We start from the raw sequence: 25405 nt of genomic DNA on the forward strand, positions 1-25405 counted from the left end.
TAATTCAAATCAGAGTAAAGCAAGCAAGTGGAACCCCCTTTATTTTGTGCTAGCTCCGCCCCTGCTCAAACTCATGTGCGTCCATAGGCCCTAGGTGACATTCATCCTTCACAATCATATTGTGTTTTATAATACATCTCGTCATTATATTGATAATGCCCGATTGCTCCCATAAGTGAGTAAGAGTAGTGACCACCTCGAAACAAGCTATTAAATATACCAAATGCACATTCAACATCTTTTCTCGTTGATTCTTGATGAAGAGGAAACATTTTTTCCTTCTCCAATTGACGATGCCAGATCGACTGAACAAGGGTTGCCCATTCTAGATAGATTCCATTGGCGTATAGTATCCCAAATTATATTAATTTCCACTGTGTACCGCATCCTTATCGATATACCCATGAGTTAATAAGTGAATGTATGGGATTGGTTCAAAACACTGATCTCATCATTTGATCCTGCTACACCGAACAAACAATGCCAAATCTACCGGTCACAGGATGCCACTGCCTCACGATGATTGTTGCTGCACCATAGTCTCCATGTGTGTACATTGCTTTCTAACTGTTTGAGCACTTCTTCCACTTCTTCTAGTGCATATAATCAACACTTCCCAACATTCCTAGGAACCCGCAGTCTTCATGCATCTCTATGATATGTTGAACATCATCAACGGTGGGTTTCCTCATATATTCCAGTCTGAATATTGCAATGATGCCTTGATGCATGTGTGCGGTTGCTCTTTTTTTTAGATAATGGAATATACACGGATGCTCTTGCGTTCTTGTTGATTTGTATTGTGGATGCGGAATAGGAGGGCATCGATGTGCTGGGTTGTGAATTTTAGAGAGCCGCTTGAAGCATCGACTTGATTCAAGCCATCCTCTATGTTTTTATTTATTCGAGGGAACACATCAATGTCGGTTTTAAAATGGGTACCGACAACCCCTTCATCAGTGCCTAATTAGCTGTAGTGTCGGTTAGGAAACCGGCACTGATATGCCTTTCCAACTGGTATTGTTGACGATTTCTGTATTTGTGGCAAGGTTTAGATGAGGAAAGGCTCCTTATTTGACGGATCGATCGATCGGCGGGCAGTAGCATTCGGCTCCGATTCAATCGTGCCCAGCAGGCAGCAAAGTATGCATGCATGGCCAAACCATAGATGGTGGGCCCACACACTCTGGCTCTCCTCCCTCCTTCTACCGTACCTCAACGCCGTTTCCTATATTTATGTCACCTCGCCTTCGACTACGTACATACCACCCTGCGCTTGTCATCAAACAACGGTCGACCTCAAACCACCATCAGATCGATCGAGCTTGAAACAAATTAAGCCACCAAAAGCAACATTCCCTTGGTGACCGTAGCTAGACTCATCCATCATCCATGGGAGACGCGCTGTGTGATCAGCTCCTCTTGGTGGACAGCGACGGCGGCGAGTTCATCCCCCACCACGCCGACGCCGACGCCGACGACCTCTTCACCATCCTCGAGACGTGGGAGGACTGCGCCAACGTCGTCGCCGGCGGCGCCCCCGCGACCACGACGACGTTAGGTAGTCCTATTGCCGCCGCTGCCTGCATCTCCGGCGTTGTTGGTGGGCAGAATCATCAGCAGCTGCCGGAACCTGCCGCCGCGAAGACCGTGCCAGCCACCAATAACAAGCGGCGGGAGGAGGAGGTGGCGGACCGTGACGGCGACGGAGACGACGACGACGGTTCGCCGCAGAAGAGGCACAAGTGCTGCTCGCCGGAGTCTTCGACGACGGACGTGGCGGCGGCGACGACGCCCAAGACGGCGCACATCGCCGTGGAGCGCAACCGGAGGAAGCAGATGAACGAGAACCTCGCCGTGCTTCGCTCCCTCATGCCATGCTTCTACGTCAAGCGGGTAAGATCGTCTGTACACATCGATATAAGCCTCTAACTATAAGTGATCTACCCCATGTGTCTTAAAAAATCAATGTATACAAACTTTCTTGCTATGAATCTGGACATAGCCTACGGTTACTTTTAATTAGAAGCTATTTTTTTCACGACAAAGAAAGTATATAATATATAGCCTGAGTAGGAACTTTTGGAATAGCATAGTTTACTTCTAGTCAGAAGTTCATTTTTTTAGATTGAGAAAGTATGTAATATCTAGCTAGCTAATGTGATTGGTGCACGAACAAGTTAGATTCTCCAACTAGTCTCCATGGATTGGGTATCAATCATTTATGATCCTACACGCACTATGCCATCTATCTGCTAGCTAGTCGATCATATCACATGACTTATTGGCACAGGCATCCGGTCCTACGTAACGTAGTACGACAGTACTACCAATACTGTCTCATGCATCAATGCATATGGTATATGGACCGACCTACTCCGTGAAAATTCTCAGTTTAGACTTTAATTCAATCAGCTGTACAGGCAAGGAGCAGGGATTCTACGAATGCATATACTCAAGTAGAGAAAATCTCAATTGAAACTAACACTCCTATAGATAGCATGTTTTTTTTGCCTTGCCAGCGCTGGAATATAATGCAACCATGCATATATATATAGTTAACATCTTAGGCTCTATTTATTTATTTGGTGCAATAGATAACTACTCTGAGATAATATACATATATATAGTTATGTTAGACCAAGTTACACTATTTGTTTCTCTGAAATAATATACATATATATAGTTATGTTTGACATGTATTAATTTGAAATTTTGAATTGATCAGGGAGACCAGGCATCCATCATAGGAGGAGTGGTGGACTACATCAAGGAGCTGCAGCAAGTGCTGCACTCGCTGGAGGCCAAGAAGCAGCGCAAGGTCTACACCGACCAGGTGCTCAGCCCACGGCCGCCGGCGACGGTGGCGGCGTCGTGCTGCAGCCCGCGCCCACCGCCGCTCAGCCCCAGGCTGCCGCCGCAGCTGCTCAAGTCCACGCCGCCGCTCAGCCCGCGGCTCGCCGTGCCGATCAGCCCCAGGACGCCGCCGACGCCCGGTAGCCCCTACAGGCTCCTCCGGCTGCCGCCGCCGCCGCCCCCGGCGTCCGGCTCCAACTACGCGTCCCCGGCGATGACGCCGACCCACCACGAGACGGCGGCGCCGTCGCTGGACGCCATCGCCGCCGAGCTGTCGGCGTACGCCAGCAGGCAGGCGCTGGGCGGCGGCCTCCTCCTCCCTGACGTGAAGGTGGAGTTCGCCGGCGCGAACCTGGTGCTGAAGACGGTGTCGCAGCGGTCGCCGGGGCAGGCGGTGAAGATCATCGCCGCCCTGGAGGGCCGATCGCTGGAGATTCTTCACGCCAAGATCAGCACCGTCGATGGCACCGCCGTCAACTCCTTCACTGTCAAGGTGTGTACTGCTAGTCTGCTACTGCATGGCACAGCTATTTCAGCTCTTGCGCTCATTATGTGATTATTATTACCCCCTTCATTTTTAAATGATTGACACCGGATACGTGCACTATTTATTTTTTAAAATTTTGAAAAATTGTCTTCTTTGCAAAATATTTACAAACACTATAAGGGTTATTAAGTGTGAAACTTTTGATCACTTTAATCTAACAATTTAAGAGTAATTAGTGGTCAAAGTTCTAATAGTAAACTGAAAGTTGCTAGATTTTTTAAAATGGAGAGAGTATGTGTCCTAATCACAATTATTTAAAAAAATTAAAACTGAATTAATGTTTAACAAATTTTTCTCATAATTAGTATTTTTTTTAAATAAAGGTACGAGCTCTGCATTTCATTTAGAAAAGAAAATCAAAAGTCGGAAGTGTAATCGTTGCAACATTTTCAGCTCTACCATTTATAATTAACAGAAGCCTTCATATAATTAACCATATTATTGTCACTAAGATTGTTGATATGTACACATGAACAAAAGATCTCATAGATGAGTGCACTGCTTGAGGCCATGTGGAGGACACAGTAAATGTGAATGGAACATTTGAAAGGAAACTGTTTAGGGTACAGTGCCGTATCAAAAGAAATGCATTTGTTTCATGTGAGTTTCCCATGAAGTGCATGTATGGCTAGCTTAACAGCTAGTACTGCCCAAGCATGTTGAAGCAATGAAGCTGCACTGCTCATAAATGTGGTAGGGTATACAAATGTCTATGTTCTGCCCGGACATCTGTATGGTAGTATAGTATATATATCAGAGACCAGACAGTGTACTGGTACTTCACTGCATGCCTTCACTGTTACATGGTGGTATATCTGCATTTTCACAGTTCTTCAGGATGGGTGCCAATTGGTAACATACATTAATTCATGGTATAATATATTGGTACACTTGTATTGGAAACAAATTTAATACTAAAATTCGTGGCATCTTCGAGTTGAAAGTTTATCGTGACATTGACAAATCTTACACGTAACATTTTTTATCCTACGGTAGTTTTCAGGTTTCCGCTGCATATTTCTCCTATATATTTTTCCTATATAGACATTCTTACAAAAATTCCTCGGGTTTCTTCGCTTCCATCCTATTTAATTAGATTATACTGGGCTGAATTTTAGTTTATTTTCATAAATAGGGCCATAACATCATGCATCAATTAAATATGACCTATGTAAATCATGTAAACATATATATGTCAGTTTCCATTTAGTGCAATGTTGTCACGCTTTCACGTCATCTTATTTAGTTTTTGGACCATTAGATTGTAATTGTTTTGCTCTTGGGTTGATGCATGAAAGCACTTCCTTTCTGTGAAGAAACTATATATGGAATGCTATGTGATAAGTTTTAGTTTATAAGATGAAATTAACATTCCTATGATTTAATATTTTGGTAAATTATAAAATCTTCACTGTGCTTACATTTTTCTAGTATATCTTTGGGCAGATTGGAATTGAGTGCGAGCTCAGCGCTGAAGAGTTGGTACAGGTGATTCAGCAAACGTTCACATGACTCATGCATGTTTCGACCGACCAACTGTTGAAGCTGAAATTAATTAAGTATAGCATGCAGCAGAAACAGAGCGAACAGCCAAGGGAGCACTAGAGTCGACAATACGTGTTGGGCTCTCTGTGTACGAGTGTGTCTGCATTTGCGAGATGAAATTCAATTTAGTTTCAATTCAGATTTGCCTCTAGTGCTCATCATGCACGTGCTAATTTTGCATTTATTTTTGTCTTTTTGTTAATTCTCGTGCAAATTGATTTTTCTACATATATAGGACTATCGGATTCAATATTATGTCAACATTTGTCACGTGTAGCTCAGCAGCTATGAAGCAATGCATGCTCATACGAAACTAGTATATTTTTTTATCAGCATATAGAGACATCAATACATTACAAATTCACATAGATAAAGAGGTAGTATTATTTGCAAGGCGATCATAGACATACACCATACAAACAATTAGAAACAAAATATATATTGACAAATATCGATATAAAGTGTAATTTCTATCTAGATGTCAACTCCAAAGATGATCTATGTAGTATAGTTAATGCATGCATGTAAGCACTTTCTTTTACTCCAACATACTGATCCATTACATCTCCGAAGATTGTGAATTGACTAGTAATCCTGCACGTGCAATGCACGTAGTGACCAATTTGAATAAAACCAAAAAATTGTTGTCTACAATCAAACATATTTTTTGCTGCTATTGAAAATAATCTGCCATCAGAGTACAGAGCTACTGAGAGTAAGTATGCATAGCACGACACATACAACTCATACATATAGAATTGAGAATGCTGACCATCAACCTACAGGAATAACAGCGTCAAACCCACAACCGCCAAGCCTACATACTCAGAATATGCATAACATCTGCCAAGTCACAAGCTCATGTTTATGAGCTATAATAAAAAAATCTCGGGTTATTTTTCACGGAATGATCTCCTCCTATATATCTAAAATCTATTTCACATGCCAATTGATACTGAAATCTGTTTCTTTTTTCTCTGCAATGTGCCCCTTGTGACGGTATGAAGTATGAGCACATGCACTTATACAGCTCCACCAAACGTGTGCCACCGTTTTTATTGACGGAAGAGTAGAAAAAAAATTATAATACCATTGAAGATTGATTTATCACAAAAAGCATGGTAATCTGAAGATGGCAAATCACAACTGAAAATAATTAATCTTACCACCTGTGACCAGTTCCAGCCACTACAGGGGCATCTTGAAACCTCTGATTGTGATATTTTTGCTGTGCTAATAGCTCTCGAGCAAGCAAGCTGATGTGCTTTAGCTTCACGAAAAACGATAATGTGGCTAATCAGATGCATAAGAGCCTCTAACAAAAGAGATGAATTCATACAAGAATAAGGTGGTATGAGGGACGTACTCCCTCTCCTCAAGGAGCCTCATAAGTTCCAAGTTCTTCAGGAATTGGCACAAAATACAGAAAAATACATCACCGTTTAGCAAACAGGTCCAACTCTAAAATTAATAGAAGCAGTCATAGGGATTGAGAAGATTAGAGAGAGATGAGATCCTTGACCAGCCGCGTGATTCCTTCCATGCCCGCATCCACGGCACAGACCGTCCCGCCTTGCTCCACGGCCGCTGATGTGCGCCTCAAGTTTGTGATGTCGCACATCGTCTTCCTCCTCGCTACAGCCCCACCCTTGGGTATGGAGCTCACGCCGCCTGCCGCCTCCCTCCTCGATGCAGCAGCATCAGCCGCACATTGGAGGAGGTCGTTGGAGCGACAAATCAAACCACGCAGAGCGTAGGACAGGAGTTCTGTACAGCCGGGCAGCGCAGCAAGGCAGAGCCGCTGGAGTACTGGAGTCCGATTTGGTTGCAACAGCGACAGGAGCAACTGGGGCTGGGCTGGGGCTGGGGCTGAGATGGTTCCATGCATGGATGTCGGCGATGGCGGCGGGCCGGTGGCAACAAGGGCAAGGGCATTGCCCGGAGGTGGATATCAGGCCAGGGCAGCGTTGGAGCAGCTGCAGCATGCAGCTCACGTCTAAAAGGGCTGGTCGTCAGGCTGCGGATGGAAGGTCCGGGAGATGTGGAACGAAGCCACAAAGCGCGGCAGGGAGTAATGCCGGCCGAGCGTGATTGACGGGGGAGGGGCAGAGAGGAGGGCATCTCGGCGTCGTTTGAGGAGGTTAGGTGCAGCCGCGTGGGTGGGCAAACGGAAGCGCGTGATGAATGTACGTCGGTGGGGATGGGGCGGTGAATGCGCGCGCTGGATTACTGCGTTGCACGATGGATGACTTAGCGGGAATCAGTGATTTGACCATCCGATTGCAAAGGTACAACTCCTGCTTTTTATATTAGTATAGATGTGTCCTCTCTGGACAGCAACATTTTTAAAACATGCCTATAGGTACAAATTATTTTCCTCCTATTTTGCCTCCCCTGAACTGAATCTCTATACTTTCTCAGCTGATCATGGGGCAACCTCTTTTCTTTATGCCTATGAACTATGAAGAATTGGTTAGTTGATCACAGACTTCAGTGCTGAAAATAATTTCAATCACTGCCTAAAACAATGAAAGGTCACAGTTTACAGTTAAGCAGACTATGGGGCAGTAACCTGCAGTTTCTCAGTCTAAAACAATGTGAAAGTCGCGGATGAATGTTTGGTTGAACAATTACGGGAGAACTAATTATCATTTCTTTTCATTGATCACCCTAGTACTAAGTATCTATTAGTAGAGCTACAGCCATTTATCTCACCAATAAAGTTCAGATCCATTTTTTTCTTAAAAATCTTTTTACAGAACAATTAAGCTAATGAAGCAATGAATTCATGGTTTGAAACTGATATAGCTGAGGGCATACAACTTACGACTCACAACATTAATGCATCAAGAAAATAGTAAGGGTGCACATGAAATCCATGTAGCCAATAAAATGAGTAAAAAAGAAAATAGTCAAATCTCATGCACTCTTTCACATTTGTTTTCAGATTTATTATTACTTATTCAGAAGGGTTTATACAAAGCAAAATTATGTTGGGCACAATTCTTTTGCATCCTTAGTCTGCAAAAATAATGAAGAATCTGAGCTCCTCTTATCATCAATTGGTGTGCCTAATATTTTGGAAGCCAATTTGATGAACTGAATAGAAGCTTCTTAAACATGCCCTCACACACTTATCTTGTCGATAGAACAGAAGACTGAAGCATCCTAATCACTAAAGAGAATTTTGGATGGTCAAAAACTGATAATGCATCATCTATCTCAATCAAACCGAGTCAACATATGACTAATTACTTGAAGAAGCTGCTCAATCAAGCAAATAAACTAAATAATGAATCAAGAAACATTGGAAAAACATATATATACAAATGTACCATGTTATTATCACTGGTCATCCACTCATTGAACGTGAGAAACTGAGTTGCATGGGACTGCGGTGGCGCTGGTCTAGCGGTGCAGGGGCAGCCCCGGGTAGGACTCCGGCGGAAGGGGCAACCACCACGGCGCCTTCAGGGGCACGATGCGGTGGCATGCGGCGAGGAGTCGCGAGGAGGCACGACAGTGAGTGAGATGGTCCGACGATGGAGGCATGACCAGGGTTTGATCTATCGGAAAGAGGAAAAATTTCGGGGGTCAGCGAAATTACGAAATTACCGAAATTTCGGGGTTTTTTTCAGAAATTTCGTACGAAATTTTCAAGCAAAATTTGAATTTAAACTTCAAAATTGGGAAAAATTGACCTACACCTCAATGGAGTAGCAGAGCAAGAAAGGGAACACAGGAGAATGAAACAGCAAGATGCATGTGAGATCCCCACAGCTTGGACTGCCGTTGTCGTCGATGCAATGCGCCGGCGAGTGCATCCGCCGCTGTTCAAGCCAACGGGCGGTAGAACGCCGTTGCTGCATGTTGCCAGATCGAGAGCCGCTGCTGTCTTCGTGAGTTCGTGACCACGTCGAGCCGGAGAGCTCGCTCGCCGATTCGCATCGCCTCAGTCAGAAACGAGCGGCGGCGCCTGCACGTCTATTGGACTTCGCCGGATACCGCTGCGCCACACCGCTGAGGACTGTGGACTGTGGCGGCCGCGGGGGGGAATCAAGCGGAGCGAGTGAGGGGGCGGGGATTTGCGCGGCTGAGAGGAAGAGCGAGGAGGCGACGGGGATTGGCGTGGCGTTGTCATTGCGCGCTCGGGGGCAGAGTCATCGCGTGCGCCAGGGCGGAGTTATCTCGCACGATGGGAGGTGGAATAAGTGGGATTGGCAAATTAGATGAGATGAGATGGTGGATGGACGGAAGAGATTAGATGAGATGTTGAATGGACGGATGAGATTAGATGAGATGATTTGGCTAGTAGGATTGGAGGGGGGCAACTCCTTTTTATATTAGTATAGATGTTGCTTTGAAAAAAAAATAGATGTAGGACTAGTATGTTTGAAGTAGTTGAACCAAATAGGCCTAGGTGGAGTGAATGTGTAGCCCAAGCTCATTCATTGCATGAAGTAAGATGTATTGCAAGCTAGCTTTTCGTTAGCACCTTAGAAGTTTCACCCTACACATTAGAAATTAAATTACTATTAGTTTTAATACAATTCAAAAAAATATAAATGAAAATTATGAGATTAATGTACCATGTCAATCCGATGGTTTGCAAAGTCTGAGAGTCATGTCTTCTATATCGTCGTCATCTTCAAGCCTTTTTAGTTTGAAAGAACGATTAAATTCAGGGAAGAGTAGCTCAATTTATATCTCGAGCTGGTTGGTTGATTTCGTGAGAACATCTACCAAGGGCACGGAAAGAGCACCTAGGCCCCTACTGGATTTTTGCTAATTGATGACAAACGATTAGGGGACTAATGTGCTTATTGAGTGTATAAATAGGGGATCAGTCTGATGAAGAAGATGATGATGAGATGATAAAGAAACAATTATAAGTGCCGGTTCTAAATAATAACCGACAAACATTTAATATGTTCAATGTATCGGTTAATTAAAAACCGACACCCCCTAAATTTGAGCCGAGCCGAGCCGAACCGACCTCCACTGCTCCACATCTTATCCCCTCCTCTCCTCCCCACATCTTATCCACTCCCTCTCTCTCTCTCTCTCCCTCTCGGCGACGACCTGGAGGCAGCGGCCGCTACAGTGTGCGGCGGTGGGAGGGGATGCAGCGGCGGCAGCGGCTCGGTGGCAGGAGGGGAGGCGGCAGTGGTCCGACGGACCGGGAGGTGGCGGTGGTGCCCTCCCCTCTGCCAGATCTGGCGGGAGGGGAGGTGGCGTCGACAGCCCGACGGCGGAAGGGGATGCGGCGGCAGCGGGTCGGTGACGGGAGGGGAGACAGCGGTGATCCAATGGCCCGACGGCGGCGCCCTCCCCTCCACTAGATCTGGCGGGAGGGGAGGTGGCGGCGGCGGCCCGGCAACGGCTCGGCAGCAGGAGGGGAGGCGGCAATGGTCCGACGGCCCAGGAGGTGGCGACGGTGGCTTCCCGTGGTAGCGGCAGCGGTAGAGAAGGCAGCGGTGCCCTCCTCCTCTCCATCCAACAACGGTGGTGGCAGTGGAGACATCAGTGGCGGCAGTGGCAGTGGAGACATCAGTGGCGGCAGTGGCAGTGGTGGTGAAGGAAGTGGCGCCCTCCTCCTCCATCCGATTCTTGATGTGTTCGTTCTTGTTGTGCTCTTGATGAATGTGATGTTGATGTGTTGTTTTTTGAGGATTATTGACTAGCTTGTGTTCATGGATTTGAGGAAATTTTGGGATTTGGGTATTAGATGGGATCGGCTGGACCGCTCAATGCATCGACTCGATGAATCGAGCCTTTTTTTTTTTTCTCATGGACGCCTCAAAGGTGCCAGTTTTGGAACTAGCACCTTTGACCCTGGGTAATCAGTGCCGCCTCCTGGGTGCCGGTTGGGAAATATAGATACCTGGTTGGACAACAATGAGTAGAGACTCTGTCCTTTTGTTTTTGGACATCATATGGCGTAAAGCGTTCGGTACCAAATTATGCTTTCCAATGCAGTAAATCTCTTCCTCATTTTCTGCAAAAACACTCATTGCTCTACCGATCTAGATCAATTTTTCCTTTTTTTTTCATGTTAGCTAACTCATGTAGAACCATGCCTGTAGATGTGCCAACAGTATTGAATGATTGAGAACGTACGTCAGTAGATAACTAAAAATAGAAAGAAATATTAAGCTGCAATCTGTTTGCCTCCACCAAATGTCTAAAAGAAGTGGATTATACAAAAGATGAGAGAATACGGACAACATCTTTATATAGCACAACCATACTGATGCTGAGTCAAGGCATCTCTGGGCCTCTACCAACTGGTTTGTTAAACCATTCATGATCAAAATAAATATTTAAGAAAAACACTCACCTTGATCTTGCTAATTTGTTCCCGCATGAAACGTTTACTTCTCAGTGCTATTTCTTCAGTGAACCACATTGTTGTTTCAGTGAATGGCATCATGCATTGAAACAGAGCTTACATTTTGTTCAATGTGGTTCAAGACATAAAGGGATTAACAGATCTATTATTTAACCAAGTAAAATGATAATTGTTGCAATCAACAAACTATGCAGATAGAAGATGAACAAAATGAATGGGAGAAGAATACTCACGAAGAATGGAAGAAATATATTGGACTTCAGATCTTCTTTGAAAGCCTGGAAAGCTCACCGAGGCTGCAAGACTGCAATAGTTGGAGCAAGACCGAAGAGAATCGCCCATAGTATGTCTCCTCTACCTGGAAAGCTGCAATAGTCAGATTGTTGAAAGGCTACAAAGCTCGCTCTTGATTCGTTATTTTCTGGCAGTGGTGAGAAGCCAGTCGCCCATATGCCATACTGCCATAGCATGCCACCTCCGCTCTGCTTCCTGCCCATGCCCACTATTGCTTCCGCGCGGCAATCAGACATTCACCTTCTCCGATGGAGGTAGGACACTACCCTTCGAGCAAGTGAACATGGCAAGAACCAAGAGGATCTGAAACCAGCTCCCTGGGTGCATGTCCCTCAGGGAGTCAGGGTTCGTTTGATTGGAAGGTGAACTGAAAAAGGCTAGGAGGATTAACCATGGTTGTATTGAGACTCCCCCATTCATGGCGGTGATTTCTGGTGCACAGTTACTTTGCCCGACAGCTATTATGGCAGAATCTAAAGATGAATCGGATGCAAAAGCTGAAGCGGAAACGGAGCCACTGCCATGTCCCTTCGGTTCCTTCCTCGTGTTGCCGTGGATTTGAACAGTCGACTTGTGTTAGTGCTCTGGATGTCGAACATATGCGGATGCGAGGCGGCGGGGAAGCTTTCCATCACCGTATGAGAATGGGCCGAGGTCAGCTAAACAAAGAGCAATTTGGGCTGAGGAGCTGGGCCTGACCAGCAGGAGTAGACAGCAATTTGCACTGGGTTAGCTGTTGAAATGTTGATCCGACAGCTGTAAAGAACTGATGACGTGGCTTCACCTGATGCTTGCTTTATAGGAGTTAATGTTGTAGTGGTATCAACTATATAAGAAGATGGGATAAGTGTTTGTCTTGAATTCAAAGAAGTAATAGAACACGATAATGAGAGGGACATGCATCTATCGGGACATTATTTGGAAACACAAGAGTAAGACATATGAATGCACATGAAGTCCGACGACAATCCTTCATAATATTATAAATTCATTTCAGTTTAACATTTTTCAAACACTAGAGCGAATTAAATCAGAAAGTTGGATATGTATATGTAGTAAACTGAAGTGAGCCCTATGATTGTACTGATAACTAAATTCTTTAGAAGAAGCTTTAGTAATCAGCGCCGATCAAGGAGATCCATTGTTTCTTGGAGTTTTAACAAGGACTGGCAAGGCTCTCCTCAGACACATCAGCGAGGGTCCTTAGGTTACACCTGAGCAAGTTCTCAACGAAATAGCATATGTCTTCTTTGGTATTCTCCTCTGGAATATCCACCACAAATGACTCAATAACAACTGTTCCTGGTTGGCCGTCTATGACCTCAGAGTGCATAGTCAAGGTGGATGAATAGTTCTGGCATAATAAAAAAAAGAACGATGGTTAGTACCACTACAAATAAAGATCTTTGGAAATACATGCAACTTTGAGAAAATTGTAAAATCATTGATTCTGCTGCCAAAGTTGACATGTTTTCTTATTTGCTTCCATTCCCTCAACATGTGGGTCTAAGGCCCACATTTCTGTGAGACAATAGGGACAAGTAAGGTATGGCATGGATTTCTAGCGGCCAGTAAGGATATGGTGCGAAGGTATTTATAGAATATTACAGTTATTTCTTTCTCCATAATTAGGTACATATATTGTTCCATTATCTCGAAAAATGTCTATATTGTGTGTTTCACATATTGGCTTGATAGCAATAACAAAACAAAGGACAATCTTGGAATGATTATAAATATTGAATTGTACCTTCAACATATGATCGCCACCAATAAACTTGACACGGAGGATGTGTTCATTATCATCAAGGAACTCTAACCTTTCAATGCTCCTTGTGGCTGGGAGCCCACTTTGAACAATGATCTCCCTAACACTTCCGGTCTCAACATTTCCGCGCATTACACACTTTCTCACAAAAGGTTTGTAAATTTGTGGCTGATCAAACCTCCTCACCAGTGACCAAACCTGTATAATAATGAAGAGATTGAAGGGTATCAAATAAAAATGTAACTAGTATCATATCAGTAGTTTTCACAGAAGTTACAAAGAAACTAGGTGAAACCCCGCGCATTGTTGCGGGAATTTAGTATGAAGATATACATTGAAACATTATGTGAATTATGTTGGATGATAATTTAACATGTTTGTGTTTGAAAAGTTCTTAAATTATAAAAACTATAAAGATATAGCATGTTTGCATGATGTTTAATTGTGATGATTGTTAGTGGATGATGATATGGCATCTTGTTAATTAGTGGATGATAATGTGGTATCTTTGCATGAAGATATACATTGAAACATTATGTGAATTATGTTGGATGATAATTTAACATGTTTGTATTTGAAAAGCTCTTAAATTATAAAAACTATAAAGATATAGCATGTTTGCATGATGTTTAAATGTGATGATTGTTAGTGGATGATGATGTGACATCTTGTTAATTAGTGGATGATGATGTGGCATCTTTGCATGTTAAGCTTAAGGAGTTAGTGGGGAATAACTTTATAGTAAGACAGGATTAGTATGAGTGCGTGGTTTTCACATCTATGGCAAAGGAGAATTAGTTAGCTTCAAAGTAAACCCTTTTCAGAGGGAAAAACCCAAAGTCTACGTTAGATGCAACACATAATCTACATATCCAAAACTGTATGCGTGCATGTGCATGTGTGTGTGCGTGTGCGTGTGCGTATGTGTGCTTGTGTGTGCTTGTGTGTGTGCATGTGTGTGCGTGTGTGTAGGGTATTGAAATAAACAAGTACATAATGTGCTCTAAAATTATGTCAAATAATTGAAATAAATATTGAAAACCAATCCTAATGCTAAGTGATAATACTTCATGCGATTCCAAAAACAACTTTACTTTTGGTATCAATTCAAACATAGCTGAAATACAGTTATATGTATATTAACGTAGTATATACAATTTGAACATCAACGTGCATTGTACACTTACCACATTGAATTCATTAAGGTATGTTTGATGGATCCCTTTCTTTCAAATTATATATAAAGAGAAACATGGAAGACTCACTACATCTGTTTATGAAGGACATTTTTTTTGGAAGTGCGTTGTGGACAACATATAGAAAACAATTCAACTTAAGCAAGATGAATTATGATTTTTTTTTGGCATTTTAGATCAACATTACTGTTTTAAAAATCAAATATATGTTGTATATAGGAGATACACTTACTAAGGTGCTAACAACTAAATATTTACATCCATATGTAATCTTACATACTCCCACTGGTCAAAAATAAGTGATGTTCTCCCACTGGTAAAAAATAAGTGATGTTCTGGAATGCCTGTAATCAACACGTTTAAAATTTGACCAACAACATCACCTTGAGAATTTTGAATTCAACTTTTAAATTTGGTATGGGTAGATATTCTTTAAAAATAGTTTCATAATATTATACCTTCCTACAATTTTCTTGCACGGATACAGTTCCGGATGGAAGGGTTCATGGACATATTAATCATAGCCAGTTGGCATATTCGGAAGCAGTAGAATTCCCAGATTTTTTTTTTTAGAAAAATCCTGCAAATATGGGCAGATAGCTAGCAAGTTTTAAAAAGGAAGTTTTCTTAAATACTTGCAGGATGAATGAATCTAAAAGTAATCTTTTTAGACTGGTTACAATCAGTATAGTTCTTTTTCTCATTTTACTTTGTAACATAAAGTTTTTTTTCTTCTATTTATAGAATCATAACTGCAGGGTAAATCCAGTAGTGTTCGTTTCAATAAAAAAAACAATTGTCTTGGTGACAATGTCACTATCCCAAAGGTGGCTTATTTGTTACAGGAGAGAGCATATGAACAATTCTCAAAAGATGGTATTCTGGCATGCTAACCCGCAAACTGAAAATCTACAAGGCTAAAATTCAGGCATTATCAAACCATATGTGAATTATAATTATTTTCCTAAATTCAATCAAGTGATAAAATCATATATATCGACCATCTAAAACAATTAACAATAAAATCTAACTCCATCAATGGATAGTACAACCCCAATCCCAATATAATTAAAAAAAATAGATAATGACCTAATAATGGTTCAAAAAAAATGAGATGATGCTTGCTATTATTATCACTGCTTACATTTTGGAGGGGCGCCCTAACGTGCTTCGCAATGAAGGAGTTGCACTGGTTGCATGTACTCCATCTCCTTCTCCCGGAGTTCACACCGCTCATCCACTAGCCTCCACTGTGCCCACTGGAGGCTACCCGCCGGCATCCTCCCTACTGCTGCTCCCCCAGCACCACCAGCGCCACTGTTCATCTCCGGTAGGCAGTAGAAACACAGTGACACCAGCGAAGAGAAGGGGAAGAGATTGGCTGCTAGCTCTTAAATCAGGTCTGTTGAGGTGGAATGGAAGAGGGGAGAAAGCACAAGAGTGGTATATATAATGACCAGCAGCATAGACCTTCGGTGATCTGCTTCGTCATTGTGTAAGGCAAACTATGTGCTTGCCTTGTCTTGAAGCCTCGGTGATAGCAACCGGAAAGTCATGAGCTTGATCATGGTGATGTACTTACGTGAGGTGGCGGGGGAAGAAAGCTAACCGGCCAGGTTCATTGAAGTGTACAAGGTATGTAATTAACCAAATGTGTCTGTGTGTAGAAAGTGAATGTGTCTTGCACGCTTTTGTTTTCTAAAATAATATATAATTGATCAAACTGTTGGCTGTCCCATGCCATCCCGGGCTGCTTGTTGTAATCATATTGGTAGTTTTTTTTTCCTAGGATACGACCATATCTTTTGTTCATTTAGTCTCCAAAAACTTACAACGGTTAAATTGGTATTATTAACACCATTTTGAATGCAACAATTTCATTTGAACTCAATACTGCGTCTAATAAAATGCAATTAGTATGTTGAAGGAAAAATCCCTAAAAGAAAATTCCAATGAAATTAGTATGTTCCTAACTGGTTTTTAGCATAACATGGTTAACTAGCCAAAAACGAGTTAAATTATCCTAGATCCTTCCTTAATAAGAACTTGCAAGAGTTAAAAATAGTTTATAATTATCCTCGGTGAAAATCCAATGTTGTTTTTTCTTGCATTCCAACTGGTCAAATATTTCATTAGTTTTGATATGCACCTAAAGCCATGTGAGATAGGAGAACATAAGATTACTTTTTTGCTACTTCGAATCGAGTTTGACCATTGCAAACATGGGACTTCTTTTTTGTTAGGTTTGAATCCAATCCAAGGTTCAGTTGTTGGGTGTTTGGAGCACAAAGTAGAAAAGCTTTTTTGCCTCTAAAATGATGAAAAGCAAACTAAGAAATATTTCTTTTATTTTTAAGGTTGCAAAGGTTGCGTGATATATGTGAATCTACCTCATGCTCATACCTTTTTAGCACCAAGTACCACAGGAACCACTTACTTTTTTTCCTAAATATGCTGCAACCCCCTCTTGTCTTCACCTTGTACAAAGTGTCAAGGGTTCTAGCGTGCATTGCACAAGGATGAACGACATTTCGGTTCAAACTTGAATCCTAGGTGTGCAGGCAGCTAGAGCAGGCTACGTACAAAACTGAAAAATTGCTTATCATTCTACATGACATTATCAGATCATTTCTCTTTCTCTAAAAAGGTAAAGATCAATATTGACTTTATATTGGGACGTTTGCAACATGTACCAAGTAGCACGTCGTTTTTCTTTCATACCGATCAGTGTCCCAGTTTGCTATCATGTCCATACCTAGACGCTCTCAGCAACACCCTCCCCAATTTCATAACAACTGATTTATTAGTTATTTAATTCAGGCGTAATTAATTATTATAAACCAAAAAAAATCACCAGTGATGGTGCATGATGGCGATGGCTCTGAGACCCACATGTAATGCCCCTCATCATGGGACTGCCAGATCTCACGGTGAGGAGGCAGAGGCCATTGGATGCCCTAGCTTTGTGGAAAGCACCCTGACTGTTGGGTCTTTGATGAAGAGGTAGAGGTAGGACGAGCACGTAGATGAGGACCGTCCTCTTCGGTGTCCACAGGACAAGATCTCCACACTATCGGGTACTACATGCTTATATTCAAGTTTTCTTTTTATTCTTGAAATATGATGCCACGATCTATTTTTCTTCTAAGCACAAAGTAGTGTTGGTAGTTAATACAATGTGCGTGGTGCATTTTGACATATTGTGCCATGGTTAAGACAATAAATCAAATAAGTGTTTATATTGAATTCAAAGAAGTTATGGAACTCGGTGATAAGAGGGACATGCATCTATGGGTACATTATTTAAATAGCCAAGTGTAAGACACATGAATGCACATGAAGTCCGGCAACAATCCTTCAAAATATTGTAATTTCATTTTAGTTCAACATTTCAAACACCAAAGCGAAATAAACATGAAAGTTGGATATGTATATGTAGTAAACTAAAGTGAGTGCTATGATTGCACTGGTAACTAAATTCTTTAGAAGAAGCTTTAGTAATCAGTGTTGATCAAAGAGCTGCATTGTTTCTCGGAGTTTTAACAAGTTCTACCAATTTGATATCTCGATTAATCCAACAATCACCAAAGAAGGAATGTGAGATCAAGGACCGGCTAGGCTCTCCTCAGACACGGAGGGTCCTTAGGTTAAACTTGAGCAAGTTCTCGATAAAATAGCATATTTCATCTTTGGTGTTCCCCTCTAGAATGTCCACCACAAATGACTCAATCACTAGTGTTACTAGCTGGCCATCGATGACCTCCAAGTGGATAATCAAGGTGGATGAGTAGTCCTGGAATAATAACAAAAAAATCGACTGTCAGGACCACTACAAATAAAGATCTTCAACAAAATACATGCAAAAATAAAAAATGATAAAATCATTATTTTTGCCCCTAAAGTTGAAATGTTTCCTTATTTGATGCCATTCTCTAAACAACATGCAGGTCTAAGGCCCACATTTCAGTGAGACATTATGGACAAGTATGGTATGACCCGGTTTTCTAGTGGTAAGTAAGGATATGGTGCCAAGGCACATATAGAATATTACAGTTATTTATTTATCCATAAAAAGCTATATATTTCCATTATCTCAAATAAAAATATCTATATTGTGTATCAAATTTATTGGCTTGATAGCAATAACAAAACACAGGAAAATCTTGGAATGGTGATAAATATTGAATTGTACCTTTAGCATGTGATCACCACCAATAAACTTGACACGGAGGGTGTGATCATTATCATCAGGGAACCCTAACCTTTCAATGCTCCTTGTGGATGGGAGCCCACTTTGAACAGTATTAAGTTATTTTATTAGGGCAGTCCTCTTGTGCGAGTTCCATTTAAGCTACTCTCTATTTGACGCCAACCTCCCTAACACTTTTGGTCTCAATGTTTCCTCACATTACACAATTTCTCACAAAAGGTTTGAAAAGTTGTGGCGGATCAAACCTCCTCACAATTGACCAAACCTATATAATAATGATGAGATTGAAGAGTATAAAAAAAACATAACTAGTATCATCAGTTAGTTTTCACAGAAGTTGCAAAAAAAAATTAGTTTGAGAGGTTTTCACATGTATGGCAAAGGAGAATTAGCTAGCTTCAAAGTAAATCATTTTTGGAGGGAAAACCCCAAAGTCTATGTTAGATGCAACACACAAGCTGCATGTCCAAATGTTTGTGTGTGTGCGCGCACACACACGTGCGAGTGTGGGGTATTGAAATAAACATGTACATAATGTTCTCTGAAATTATATTAAATATTTGAAAGAAGTATTGAGAACCAATCCTACTGCCAAGTGATAATACTTTATGTAATTCTAAAAACAATTATTGGTACCAATTCAAGCATATATTAATACAGTTAAACGTGTATTGACATTATAAATACAATTTGAACATCAATCTGCATTGTGCACTTACCACATTGAATTCATTAAGGTTTTTTTTAAAGGATCCCTTTATTTTGAATTATATATAAAGACAAACATGGAAGATTCACTACGCCAAATTATGAAGGACTAAAACATTTCTGTATGGAAGTGTGTTGCGGACAACAGATTGAAAACCATTCATCAACTTAATCAAGATGAAATATGATTTGTTTTTGGTTGGCATTTTAGATCAACACTATTACTTCAAAAAAATATATGTTGTATATAGGATATACACTTACACAGGTGCTAACAACTAAAAGTTTATATCCATATGTAATCTTATATAACTCTAATTACAATACATATTTATTATCCTAGCATAATATAAGTACATATACTCCGACCAGTCACAATTAGCTGATGTTCTGAAATGCCTGTAATCAACATGTTTAGAATTATACCAACAATATCACTTTGAGTATTTCAAATTCAACTTTTAAATTTGGTATGTACTGATATTCTTTAAAAATAGTATCAGAATATTATAACCTTCCTACATTTTCCATACATATTACACTAGTAATTAGTAATCATACAATTGTCTTGGTGACCGTGTCACTATCCCAAAGGTCGCTTATTCGTAACAGGAGGGAGCATATAGACAATTTTCATAAGATAGTATTTTAGCATGGTAATCCGCAAACTCAAAATCTACAGGGCTAAAATTCAGGCATTATCAAACTATATGTGAAGTATAATTATTCTCCTAAACTGAATCGTGCAATGAAATCACATATATCGACCACCCAAAATAGTTAACAATAGAATCCCTATCCCTATTAGGGTAGCGCAACCCCAATCCCAATATAATTACAAATACAAAATAGTTAAAAACCTAATGATTGAAGAAAAAATCCACATATAGCACATGGCATGCATTAATTCCATATCATAATCAATAAATAAATATATATATATATATATATAACTACATGATCAAAAAAACGAGATGATGCTTGTTATTATTATCACTACTTACAGTTTAGAGGGGCACCCTGATGTGCTTGGCAACGAAGGAGTTGCACCGGTTGCAACGAGCTCATAGCGGTGGAACCATCGCACGTACTCCACCTCCTCCTCCCGGAGCTCACATCGCTCATCTACCAGCTTCCACTGTGCCTGCTGGAGGCTCACCGCCGGGAGCCTCCCTGCTGCCACTCCTCCAGCACCACCAGTACAGCCGTTCATCTCCGGTAGGCAGTAGAAACACAGCAACACCAACTAGGAAGGAGGGGAAGATGATGACTGCTAGCTCTTGAATCCAATCTGTTGAGGTGGAATGGAACAGGCGAGCAAGCACAAGGGTGGTATATATATGACAAGCAACATAACCCTTTCGGTGATCTGCTTCGTCATTGTGTGAAGCAAACTGTGGCATGGCTTGTCTTGAAGCCTCCACGATAGCTGCTGGAAGGTCATGAGCTTGATCATGGTGATGTACTTATGTGAGGCGGTGGGGGAAGAAAGCTAGTCGGACGGGTTCATGGAAGTGTGCAAGGCATTTAATTAACCAAATGTGTCTGTGTACAAAAACTGAATATGTTTTGCACACTTTTGTTATAAAAAAAATACATAATTGACCAAACTGTTGGCAGTCACATGCCATCCCAGGCTGTTTATTGCAATCATTTTGATTTTTTTTTCCTAGGACACGACCATATCTTTTGTTAGTTTGGTCTCAAAACTCAAAATGGTAAAATTGATATTATTAACAGCATTTCGAAAACAAGAATTTTATTTCATTGCAATACTTCGTCTGATTAAATTAATTTCCCTGATATAATGCCCACCATCTGTTAAAAAAATTCCAATGAAATTATTGAGTTCCTAACTGGTTCTTAGCATAACAGGCTAACAGCCCAAAATTAGTTCAGTCATCCTAGAGCCTTCTTAATAACAACTTGTTTCTAGATCGGAATGGTGTGCAAGAATCATGCATAGTTTATAATTGTTCTCGATGAAAATCCAATTTTGTTTTTGTTGCATTCTAACTTGTCAAATATTTCATCAATTTTTACTGTTTTATATGCACCTAAAGCCATGTGAGATAGGAGAACATAAGATTTTTTATATATATACTTCGAATCAAGTGTGACCATTGCAAATATGGGACTTCTTTTTTTTCTTAGGTTTCAATCCAATCCAAGTTTAAGATTTTGGAGGCTTGAAGCATAAAGTAGAAAACCATTTTTTTGCCTCTAACATGACGAAAAGCAAACTTAGAAGTATTTCTTTTATTTTTTTAAGGGTTGCAAAGGTTGAGAGATATATGCGAGTCTATCTCATGCTCATACTTTTTAGCGCCAAGTACCACAGGAACCACTTACCTTTTTTCTTTAATATGCTCCAACCCTCTCTTGTCTTCACCTTGTACAAAGTGTCAAGGGTTCTAGCATGCCCTGCACAAGGATGAACAACACTTCACTTCAAACTTGAATTCTAGGTAGGGAGGCAGTCAGTACAGGCTACATTCAAAACTGAACTATAGCTTCTTCACATGCTATATGGCATTATTTCTCTTTCTCTAAAAAGGTAAAGATCAATACGGACTTTATATTAGATGTTTGTAACATGTACCCAGTGGCACATCGTTTTTCTTTTGTATCGATCGGAGTCCTAGTCTAGACATTGTTTGGTACAATGGCTATACCTAGGCTGAGTTCGGTACCCATGGTTCCCAACTCACTCCCCTTTTTTTCCACGTGCACGCTTTTCAAACTATTAAACGGTGTGTTTTTTAAAAAAAATGTATACGAAAGTTTCTTAAAAAATCATATTGATCCATTTTTGAAAAAAAAATAGGTAATACTTAATTAATCACGCGCTAATAGACCGTTCTGTTTTTCGTGCAGAAGTGATTAGTTGCCAACCTTGGCTGCCGAACGCAGCCCTAGACGCTCTCAGTGGCATCCTCCTCAATTTCATAACAACCAGAATAGATTTATTAGTTAATTAATTCATGCGCAATTAATTATTATCTACACTCCTTTAAAAAAACCCAATGGTTGTGGTGAGTGGTGAATGTGCCACCACCCACCACTACTGTCATGGAGAAATTTGGGATTACATCATCGCAAAAAAAGTGGTTTCGCTAGAATGTCATCGCTTCAAACTGATTCGCTACAATGCCATCCTAAACTGAGGGTGTTGACCAAAATGCCATTTTTGTTCTTTTTGGTTAATACAAATGTTTTTGCTCTATTTTAGTTTTTTTCTCTAGACCAAAATACCCCTTCCCCTCTCTTTCTTATCCTTTTTCCCACGCCCAGCAAATCACTTCTCCAAATTGCGCACCAGTTCCGGGAGGCACGACCCCGTCGTCGGCTCCGGCGCCGACCCCTGCCCCTCCCCCACCTGCTCTGCCTCCCCTCCCTCCTCCCCCGCCTCCGCCTTCCCTCACTCCACTCACGCTGCTGCCATCCATCTATTCATGCCGCCGCTGCCCACTCAACCCTTCCTTCGCACAGGTGCCGGCCGTGGCACTGGCACCGACCCTCATCTACCTAATCTGCCTCCACTTCTACCTACCACGTCACCGCCATCCCTCAATTCATGCCGCTGCCATCCCTTCATTCGTGTCACCGCTGCTGATGTGACCATGGCTACTATGGATATAATCGTTGCTCACATCATGGATGAACAAGAAGATATCAAAATCAAGTCCTCCAAGTGCTGGAATCCGATTCGGCAACCTGCTACACTGCTGACTTCAAATGGCCGCCAAATCTGTATACGACCTTTGTTTTCAACCCGTGAGTACTTGATGGAAAGCTCTCAGAGTCCTCTTTCCAATGGATCCAGCCTCATCTCCGAATTCCATATCGTTTGGCTGCAATCATAGAAACAAGATGTTGCATCACCTATAATCGGCCTATGGGCCTGAAACTTCGTTTTGGACCCCGGCCCAAGTGGGGCCCATGTGGGGTGTGCCCCAAAAAGGTGGAGCACGACCCTAGAGATCCCTAGGTCGTCCTCCCACCTCCTTAAATAATTAGGTACACCTTCAGGGTTTCTCGGGTTCTATTAGATTAAAGTTTAGCCATTGCTATTTGCTTGCAGTGCGCGTGTCAGCTAGACCGCCCGTCTGCTTGTTCTTCGGAACCCCAACTTATCATTTGTATTGAATTCCTATTTGCAATTCAGATTACTTTTATCTTATTCTTGCTTGTTTCTTCGATTTGCTTGCAGGAATAAGGTTGATTTGCATCGGGAAGATCAACAACCCACGGAGAGGTGCATCGATCGCTAAGGCGCAACACAACAACGTCTAGTACGGTTGTAATCGGATCATCAATGTTTCTTCTAAATCGTAGTTATCTCAACTCACCGAAAGATCGGACAAAACAACAACCTTGAGCGTATCGAGTGAAACTCAGGGTTTATCAGCTGCCCACTCAACCCAAACGGCGACAATCTGTGTCGACATCTGCGGACGCAATGGAGCTGGCAAATAGTGGTACCCCAGGCCCCAGGTTAGCATCCCCCATTCATCTATAACCGACCTCAGTGCCCATTTGGCACTCACTGAATTTGTTTGTGTGGTTAGGGTTTGGCTCCATGGATGACTCCACTTGGCTAGATTTTGTTGGAAGGTATGCACTTCTCTCTCTCTCTCTCTCTCTTTCATGTCATGGGAGTAAGGGATATACAGATCTGACTATTTGCAATCATTTGTTTTGTTTTCTCTAGGCTCGAGGAGCCTGAGAGTCGTTTAGTAGTTGTACAATCCCCTGTTTATGAACCTGCTAGGGGTAGTAGTTCTCCTCCTACTCAAGGAGGATAACTACACCCAGAACCACAGCCACAACCACAACCACCGATTGTTGATTGGGAAAACCTACATATCGATGAATCACTAGATGTCGTAGGAAGATTAAAAATCGTGGATGGGGACCTGTTGCACGTGATTTTTGGGTTTGAGGGATGAGGATGAAGCCGCCGAGTATGCACGAGCGGTGGCTCAGGCTACAACTGAAAATGATGATCAGGCTAGAGGTACCGATGCCAATGGTGCTAAAAATGCTAATGATGATGAAAATGAGGGTGTGGTTGATACTCCAAGGTTGCGGGAGAAAGGATGATGGTGTATGACGCGAATAACTCATCCTTGGTGAAAGGTACTATGTATCCCAACATGAAGGTCTTTACGTTGGCGGTTAGACAGTTTGCCATCAATGGGGAGTTCAAACTTTGGGTAAAGGCGAGACATCGTACTAGATTTGTAGGAGGATGCAAAGGGGCAATTGATTGTCCTTGGCATGTTAATGGGCGTAAACAGGCTGACGAGTGGACCACAATGGTACTTTTTAGCGGATGTCATTAATATTTTTGTTTGTATGTTATTTAAAAAAAATTTCTCTAATGCCATGTTTTATTTGATTTCTTTTTGCAAGTAACAAAGTTTATTAACAACCACACGTGTACATCTGGCGGCAGAAGGAAGACTACCACACCAACCAGCGACTGGGTTGCTTCCAAGGCCATGCATATCCTTAGGAAGGATTCAAGTATGGGCCCTGAAGAACTGCAAACCAAGTTGGAAGAGGATCAGAAATACAAAATCAATTATGATACTGTGGCTAAGGGTGGGACTTTGGCTATGATCTAGTTGCATGGCAGTTGGGAAGATAATTTCCATTTGTTGTATAGGTGGAGGGTTGCAATCATGGAGAGGTCTCCTGGTAGTGTTATTGAAATTGACACAAAGGAAGTTGATGGGAATGTTTATTTTCACAGATTCTTTTGTGCATGCATTATTGGACTTCTAATTGGATGTAGGCCATACCTCAGTATAGACTCAACTGCCCTAATGGTTTTATTGATGCTTTTGGTTTCATTGATGCTGAAACTAGTGATAACTAGACCTGGTTTATAAATCAATTGCATAAAACTACAGGAAATGTA

General features: G+C 41.7%; 1 protein-coding gene and 3 pseudogenes across 2 annotated transcripts; 1 reads left to right on the top strand and 3 right to left on the bottom strand.

The window, feature by feature from the left end:
• Window positions 1-1284: 1284 nt before the first annotated feature.
• On the top strand, window positions 1285-5189 carry LOC127777318 (transcription factor SPEECHLESS-like). 2 transcript variants are annotated; one of them, XM_052303893.1, is made up of 3 exons: window positions 1285-1896; window positions 2729-3349; window positions 4835-5189. In XM_052303893.1, exons 1-3 carry the CDS (start codon window positions 1393-1395, stop codon window positions 4913-4915), a joined length of 1206 nt encoding a protein of 401 aa, XP_052159853.1. In that variant the 5' UTR covers window positions 1285-1392; the 3' UTR covers window positions 4916-5189. The 2 variants fall into 2 exon arrangements, with proteins under 2 accessions (XP_052159853.1, XP_052159854.1); XM_052303894.1 differs by having other exon boundaries at window positions 4850-5189.
• Window positions 5190-5507: 318 nt separating this feature from the next.
• On the bottom strand, window positions 5508-7069 carry LOC127777885 (uncharacterized; annotated as a pseudogene).
• A 5728-nt stretch (window positions 7070-12797) lies between these two features.
• LOC127777306 (abscisic acid receptor PYL3-like) lies at window positions 12798-15883 on the bottom strand (annotated as a pseudogene).
• Window positions 15884-18161: 2278 nt separating this feature from the next.
• On the bottom strand, window positions 18162-20689 carry LOC127777305 (abscisic acid receptor PYL3-like; annotated as a pseudogene).
• Between the last annotated feature and the right edge of the window lie 4716 nt (window positions 20690-25405).

The sequence above is a fragment of the Oryza glaberrima genome, chromosome 6 (assembly GCF_000147395.1).
Source record: "Oryza glaberrima chromosome 6, OglaRS2, whole genome shotgun sequence".
NCBI lineage: Eukaryota > Viridiplantae > Streptophyta > Magnoliopsida > Poales > Poaceae > Oryza > Oryza glaberrima.

Excerpts from the sequence above, each read along its gene's own strand:
- LOC127777318 (XM_052303893.1), top strand. The coding sequence starts at position 1,393 with ATGGGAGACGCGCTGTGTGATCAGCTCCTCTTGGTGGACAGCGACGGC. Across the intron at positions 1,897-2,728 it reads CATGCTTCTACGTCAAGCGG|GGAGACCAGGCATCCATCAT; the intron begins GTAAGATCGTCT and ends TGAATTGATCAG. Across the intron at positions 3,350-4,834 it reads TCAACTCCTTCACTGTCAAG|TATATCTTTGGGCAGATTGG; the intron begins GTGTGTACTGCT and ends ACATTTTTCTAG.